This window comes from Cnephaeus nilssonii (assembly GCF_951640355.1).
Source record: "Cnephaeus nilssonii genome assembly, chromosome: 20".
Lineage (NCBI taxonomy): Eukaryota > Metazoa > Chordata > Mammalia > Chiroptera > Vespertilionidae > Cnephaeus > Cnephaeus nilssonii.
Genome location: NC_137091.1, coordinates 32,521,190 through 32,528,173, shown reverse-complemented (window position 1 = coordinate 32,528,173; position 6,984 = coordinate 32,521,190). Strand labels below are relative to the sequence as shown.

The following is a 6,984-nucleotide window of genomic DNA, read 5'->3' as shown; positions in this document are numbered from 1 at the left end:
CAGCCGCCCCAATGATCGCCAAAGGCAGGCCAGACAGTGGAGGGTTAGAGGTCATCGTAGTGCCGATGCAGTGTCTGTTCTGCCTATTTCCACTGTTGGCATTCTGCCAGCCTTTTTCTTTATTCCTGACCCCCGATCCCCAGCTTAAGAATGATAATGGGGGACATAGCCCAGGGGACTGATGGTGACCCCTTACCAGAAACATGTTGTTTACGCCTACTTTGACATGGTCTCCACTTAAATCTTCACAACTCCAAACCTCGGGGCCACCGCCCTATTTCACAGATGCTCCCGAGGGGCAGAGGGGGGCTGGCCTTCTGATCATCTCTGTTGATGGTGACGTTACTCTCGGAGACCCTGGCCCCAAACCCTGCCAAGGGGCCCAAGGCAGTCAGGTCCAGGCCTTTCCTTGAGGGTGGAACAGGCACATTTGCAGGGGGGTGGGGGGGTTCTGGGACTCTCAATCAGCTGGACCCTATGTCCCCGGCCTCCCTTGTTCTCTGACCTTGAAGAGAAACCCTGAGGCTACAAGTCTCAGAGGGTTCGGAAAAGTCCAGGGTCAGACATGACTCCGGCTGGGAACGGAGACAGGAAGAAGCAGAAGAGGTGTGGAGAAAGCCAGTCAGCGTTCAGCTCCAGACTTCGGGAAGGTCCGCCTTTCTGGCGTTTGAAGAGTTGGTCCTGTGTTCTGGCTGGCCTGGGTCAGTGCTGGCTGCAGGCGTTCCCTGTCCCCACCACACCCCCCAGCCTAGTTTCTCCCTCCGGCTGCCAAGTTGGGAGCCCGGGCAGAGTCCAGCCATCCCCCCAGGGCTCTGCCTGGACACTGTGGGGCCCTTTCTGCTGCTTCTTTCCCAGCCGGCGCCAAACAGAGGCGGCCTGGGTGAACCGCTCAGCGCACCCTGGCCGCAGACGCTGGCCTGTCCACCCCCGGGGACAACAGGCCTCGGCTGGGTGGTCTCGCCGTTATCACTAACCGCCTATTGCTTCGCTGGTGGCGGCGGCGGCACAGCTGGAAGCCCCCCTGGCAGGCAGTGCACAGCCTGTCGTCCCACCGCCGGGTGCTGGTCCTCCGGGCTGGGGCTCCAAGCCCGCACACGGCCCCCAGGGGGCGCTGCGTGCTCAGGTCGGTGGCAGCAAAGGGAAAGCCGCTCCGGCCACGCGGGGCGCCGTTGCGCGTGGGGTGTTGCCCAGGAAGCCAGGTCCTAGGGAGCCTTTCTTGAGCGCTCAGGCCAGGTCTGCGGGAGAGAAGCGCCCCCCGCCCGCCCCCACGTGCACGGCGAGGCGGCGCCCAGGCTGTGGGAGTGAGGGTCTCGGTGGCGGCTGGGCAGTCTCAGCCCAGAGGGCTGGCGGGTTGCGCGGGCGCGTGGGGCAGGAGGGGTGCCGGGGGCGCCTGGCCGTCGAGGCAGCGCGGAGGCGGGCACGCTGCGGAGGGCGGGCGGGCAGGCGGGAGGCGGGGAGGGCGGGCGGGCGGGGGCAGAGCTTATAAAGGCCCGCGGGTGGCGAGGGAGGGCGGGAGGCAAGCCGTCCGGCCCTGCTGAGCCTCCGCGAGCCGCGGACAGCCGCGTGTTGCGCTCGCCGCCCGGCAGGGCTGTCCCGGGAGTGGACGCGGGGCCCCGGACCGAGGAGGAGGAGGAGTGTGCGGAGGCGCTCGGGTCCCAGCCGACGAGCCTGGGGTCCCCGGCCGCGAGGCGCGGCACGTGAGGCGACCCGCCTTGGGGCACCATGGCGCGCCGAACCCGGATGCCCCGCGCCGCCCCTTAGCGCCGCGGCGGCCCAGCGACCCCGGGCCCGGCCGCGGGTCCCCCGGGCATGGAGCCGCACGTGCTCGGCGCCGTGCTCTACTGGCTGCTGCTGCCCTTGGCGCTCCTGGCCGGTGAGTGGGGCAGGCGCGGCGCGCTCGGCGCCGGGGCACGGCCACGTCCCGCTCTGCACTCCCCAGCCCCGCCGGGAGCGAGGCCGGCGGGGCGGGCTGTGCGCGGGCGGCGGGAGAGTCCCCTGGACGCGCGGCCCTGGGCGCCCGCATTCCAGAAGCATGAGAGCGCCGGGGAGGCCGGGGCGGCGCGGGCCGTCTCGCAGGGGGCCCGTCGGAGCGCCGGGCTGGGAGGGTGGCCGAGAGGTGGCCACGGGGCCGCCCCGCGAGCGCCCCGGGAGAGTGCGGTTGGTTCCCCCCGCCCGGGCATCAGGGAGCGTCCCCTTCCCCAGGGGATTGTTGCCCCCGTGGGACGGGCTGGAGAGCTTGTTGGGGGCGGGGGGGGGGCACAAATCTCTATTTCATGTTAAAAAAAAAAAAACAAACCACGCAAACTTGCATCATGACTTCCTGACCAATGTGGGAGAAGGCGGGCTTCCTGCCTGGAGCTGTTTAATCTGGAGCCTCCGGAGCAGAACTAACGTCTGTGCCCTGGGCGCGGCCCCCCACTCTTGCCTGCCAGTCCCCACGCCCCGCCGGAGGAGGGTAGGCCCCGGCTTTGGAAAAAGTAGTTCGGGTCCCTCCCTGCCCTTCGCTTCTCCGGTGCCCTGGCTCAGGCCGCGCTCTCTCCCTAGTGCGGCCCTGGGCTAGAGGAGGGGACACCCCCCCAGGAGGCTCTGGCCTTGGGGTCAGAGCCCAGGGTCCCCAACCCTGGCATTAGTGTCGCCTCTTCCGGAACGAATGCTCATCCTGTGCTTCTCCGGGCTGTGAGGCCTCTCCTTCTGCCCCCCTGCCCCCCTGGGCCCTGGGCAGAGTGCCCAGAAGCTCATTCCATCCTTCACCCTGCCCTCAGCTCCCTCCACGTGGGCTCTCTCTGCTGGGTGTGAGCTGGAAAGCACACTGATTAAATTAACTTACGGAACCGTGGGGAGGTCTGCATTGGGCGCCAACGTCTGTCTGTTGGGTGGAAATATGTCCAAGCCAGGGTGGAGGGGTGTTTTTATTCTGGAAGCCCTTCCGCAGCCTCCTAACGCCCTCCAGCTAGGCCTCTGCCACCTTGGGGTCTAGGTGAGTGCGGGCTCCCCCGTGGGCCGGGCGTGTGGGAGAGCCACAGCCGCCTGCACTTGGGCTCCTAGACGGACCGTGTTGTGATTTGTAGCTGAGAAAGGTGGTGAAACGGGGGGAATTTTTCAAGACAGGAATCGATGAAAACATGGAAGTGGGAGGGGAGGGTTTGAGTCCTCCCTGGTGTGTCCAGGACAGCACGGGGTGTGCCTGGGAGAGTCGGGGTCAGGGGCTGTGCACCGTGGCTCTCCGGAGGGCACAGACGAGCAGGACGGACGGACGGACGCAAAGCTCCAGGTCGGCTTAGAAGCTGGTGGCGGGAGGAGGAGGGGGACAGGTGAGCTTCTCAAAGGTGCAGGCTCACCTGCCCTGCCCACGTGCACCTGCCTCCTCCCTGGCCCGGCCCCTGGAGAGGAGAGAATCGGATGCTCAGGCCTGCAGGGGCGGGGTCCTTCTCGAAGGGCTTGTGTCCCCTCGGGGGTGAGTCTCCTTGGGCAGGGGCGCAGACTGTTCCTGTAGTGGCCAGGTAGTAAATATTTTCACATCATGAGATCTTCGGATATTTTTCCAACTATTAAAAAATGTGGAAACCACTCCTGGCTGTGGGCTGTGCCAAAACCAGTGGTGGAGCCAGGTTCGGCCCCGGGCCCGGGGTTTGTTGACCAATTATTAGGCTGGGGTCCTGGCTGCTTTCCTGGGTCTTGGCGGCCCCTCGTGTGACCATGCGGAGCGCTCTCTCGTCCCTGGATGCGGAGGTGGCACCAGTGCAGGGTTTCCACCCGGGTCACCGTGGAGTCCCCTGAGGAGCTGGATGACTAGTTCTTTATGCGTGTTGCTCAGTTTTGCTATAAACCTAACTGCCCCCAAAATAAAGTCTGTTCATTTTTAAAAAGGCCTGATGCCCAGGCCACACCCCACACCGCTTCTGTGCCTGGTTGTGGGGCTTGGGCTTCAGTATTTTTTTTTCTTAAGCTCTGAGGGAGGGTGATGTTGAGCCAGCCGGGCGGGTGATACCTGAGACTCTCTGTCCAGGGCGTGGGCAGCTCCCGTCCCTAGGGGCCCCCTGGCTGTCCTGCTGGTATCCAGGCCGGGCTGCCGGGCTGGAGGGGGAAATGTTCGCTCGGTTATCTCCCGCGCTCCTCCTCTCTGACAAGCTCTGGAAGTGGCCGTTTCTACAGTTTTGGCAGTGAGAGGTGGGTGCTAGGGAAGGCCTTCAGAGGATGTTAGTCAGACTTTTGTGCTGGCTCAGGCAGCAGTCATGGGGAGAGTTTGAGTCATCCTGGGGTGCCCCTCGCCCTCACCCCACTCCCCATGTGGTGCAGGGTTGCTGCCCGAAAAGCCCAGCCCAGCCTCCTCGTCACGATCGGCTCCCCGAGTCCCCCGTGAAGGGTGGAGGCCTCAGCAGCTCACCTCTTGTCCCTGGAGCCATGGAGGTTCAGGACCCAATGCTGGAAGCTTCTAGAGAGATGTCAGGCAGGACATGTGTGATTACCATAGAACAGGCCCCACCTGCTGCCCTGACCTTACCGGGCAGCCAGAAACAAGCCTGGGAGCAGAAAGGAAGGCGGTGAGAAGGCAGTCCTCGTGTCACTGGCTACGTGAAAGTGGAAATGCAGTGTATGGCTTCTGCCTGTAGGATGGGGCCTCCCCCCCGGCCTCGGGGGCACGCCCACCACACACGGGGGCGTCAGACTGATTGCACCAGAGTGATTGTCACTGAGAAGTGTCACCATTTAGAAGGGGACACTTCCTCCTTTTCGCGGTGTCACCAGCACTGTCCCCACCCCCCTGTGAGGAGGGCAGGACATGGTCCTTTCTCTTGGCAATGAGAAAATAGAGGCCTGGGCTTGGAGCCTTGTTAGCCGCCTAGGGGTGGGAATTCATTTGCCCAGTAACCCCTGGGGCGGGTGGGGGACACCGTGCTTGGCTCTCAGAGCAGCTCAGATCCCAGGTCTGTCCCATCCAGAGGCCATGCTCTGCGGCGCCACCAGGAAGGAGAGCACCCGGACTGAGGGCCGTGGAGCTGGGGCAGGTCCTGCTTTCCCCTGGGGGAGAGACACAGCCTGGTGCTGCCCCAGGAAGACTGAGGTCCCCGGTTAGACAGGACTGAGGGGTGTGTGTGTGTGTGTGTGTGTGTGTGTGTGTGTGTGTTTGGGGGAGGCGCCAGGGTCTGCCAGGAGCTGAGGATGGGTCACTTGTGGTCATCTGCAGGCCACATGCTGCTGGCAGCCAGGGCACGGAGAGCCCAGGGCCCTGCCAGGAAGGGTCCGACAGAGGAAGTGTTGTCTCTGGAGGTGGGAGGAGCGCCCAGTCTCGGGTCCCGGCCCCTCGGGCTGCTTCCTGGGCGGTGTCTCCCCTGTTCTGCCTGGGCACTGAATTTGCTTTCGGTGCTCAGAGATGGAGAAGGAGGATAGGCCTGGACTCCCTCGGCTCCGAGCACAGCCTCGGGGGACTGCTTTCAGTGGTGGCTGGGAGATGGGGCCAGCCCGCCCGAGGGGCCACCACACCCTCCAGGGTCCAGTGTAGCCTCCTCTTACCGGAGGCCATCTTGACCACTCTGGTTCAGAAAAACACTTTTCCTTAGACTTCGACAAAAGGTTGGGGTGTTGTTGTTTTTTTTGTTGTTACCTGTTTTAGGAATATATAAGTTTTTAGATGTCGATTTCCCCCTTCTGGTTGCCAACATCATTTGGTCCGTCCTCGTGGTGAGGACCAGGCATCCCCGAAGCCGTTGGTAAGGCAGCACGCGTCTGCCGGGCAGTGAACTTGTGGAGTTCACTGTCTCAAGCTTTCCCTCCAGGGGTGCCGTGTGGCTGGCGGCTCTGCCTCCAGCTTCCTGTCTCCTCACCCTGAGTCCCCTGGAGAGGGGGATGGGGAGGGGCAGGACCACCTGCTCTACACTCCTGACCTTGGAACTGCTGTGGCTGTGGCCTGTTTTCTGGATGAGGAACCGGGGTGTTGGGGAGTTATCTCACTCCCAAGATCACACAGGTAGGAAGTGAGGAAGCTGGGGTGAAATCTTTTCCTTCCTGGAGCAGGTGAGTCCCATACCTGCTGGCAGGGTATCACCTGTGGGAGACCCAGGGGTGGAAGGTCCTGGGGAGGACAGAGAGGGGAGGGGATGGAAGGGGCAGGGGAGGAGACTGGACAGATGGGGGAGGCTCAGCTGACTTTGTTGGAGGGGGTTGTGGGCCCCAGAAGCCTCTGTCCTGCTCTGAACTTGCCAGGCCCGTATCCCTCTCTCTGTGTCTCAGTTTCCTCACCTAAGCAAGACAGTAAGAGCTTGAAGGCCACTCCCAGGCCTCTGATCTCTTGGTATCCGGGGCTCTGGGTGCGAGCAGAGGCAGGGCAGCCCCCATGCACGGTCCTGGTGGGCCAGGAGCCCCAGGGCGCGTTCCCGGGTGCCAGCACGCTGGAACCACACGTGGTGGTCAGCAGCCAGGTGGGGCCTCCAGGGAGCAGAATGGAAGGAGCTGCCCACCACGGGGGTTCATGCACACAGGGCTGCCCAGCCAGTAGCGGGCAGGTCCCAGGAAGAGGGAGGGGAGGTGTCTTGGCGGGCCCTGGGTATCCATAGCCCGGCCCTCAGCCAACACGCATTACGCCAAGCCGGCGGATTCCTGTGAGCTCGCACAGGACCTTTCCCTGAGTTTTTCTCAGTTCCATTCAAGCGTTCTCATCCAGATCTCGAGGGACCGAGCTCTGGGCAGGAGCCAGGGGCGAGTGGTGGTTCAGGGCCCATGTTGGTGGCCGTGGGCGGGGCTAGGAGGCATCCTTCTCCATTTCTAACCAGGCTGTAGTTTCCTGGGCTGTAAAAGGTCTGGGGTCCCCCAGCTCCTGGGGCTTTGGCTCTGTAAGTGCCTTTGCTGGGTTTATTCATGCAGTAGTGTGCTGAGCCAGATGGGCAAGAAGCACAGTGCAACAAATAAGCCACACAAGGTGCAGTCCCCAACTAATGCCGCATAAGACAGGGTCCCCAAATAGTGCCACACCTAACAAGGTGCAGGCTG

General features: G+C 63.4%; 1 protein-coding gene across 1 annotated transcript in view; it reads left to right on the top strand.

Annotated features, from left to right (window-relative positions):
* The first annotated feature begins 1,495 nt into the window (after positions 1-1,495).
* The window catches only part of PIEZO1 (piezo type mechanosensitive ion channel component 1 (Er blood group)), a 62,945-nt gene continuing 57,456 nt past the window's right edge, over positions 1,496-6,984 (top strand). The window contains exon 1 of the mRNA XM_079799750.1: positions 1,496-1,873. Within this exon, the coding sequence (XP_079655876.1) occupies positions 1,810-1,873 (64 nt within the window). The 5' untranslated portion in view covers positions 1,496-1,809. The remainder of the gene's footprint in view (positions 1,874-6,984) is intronic.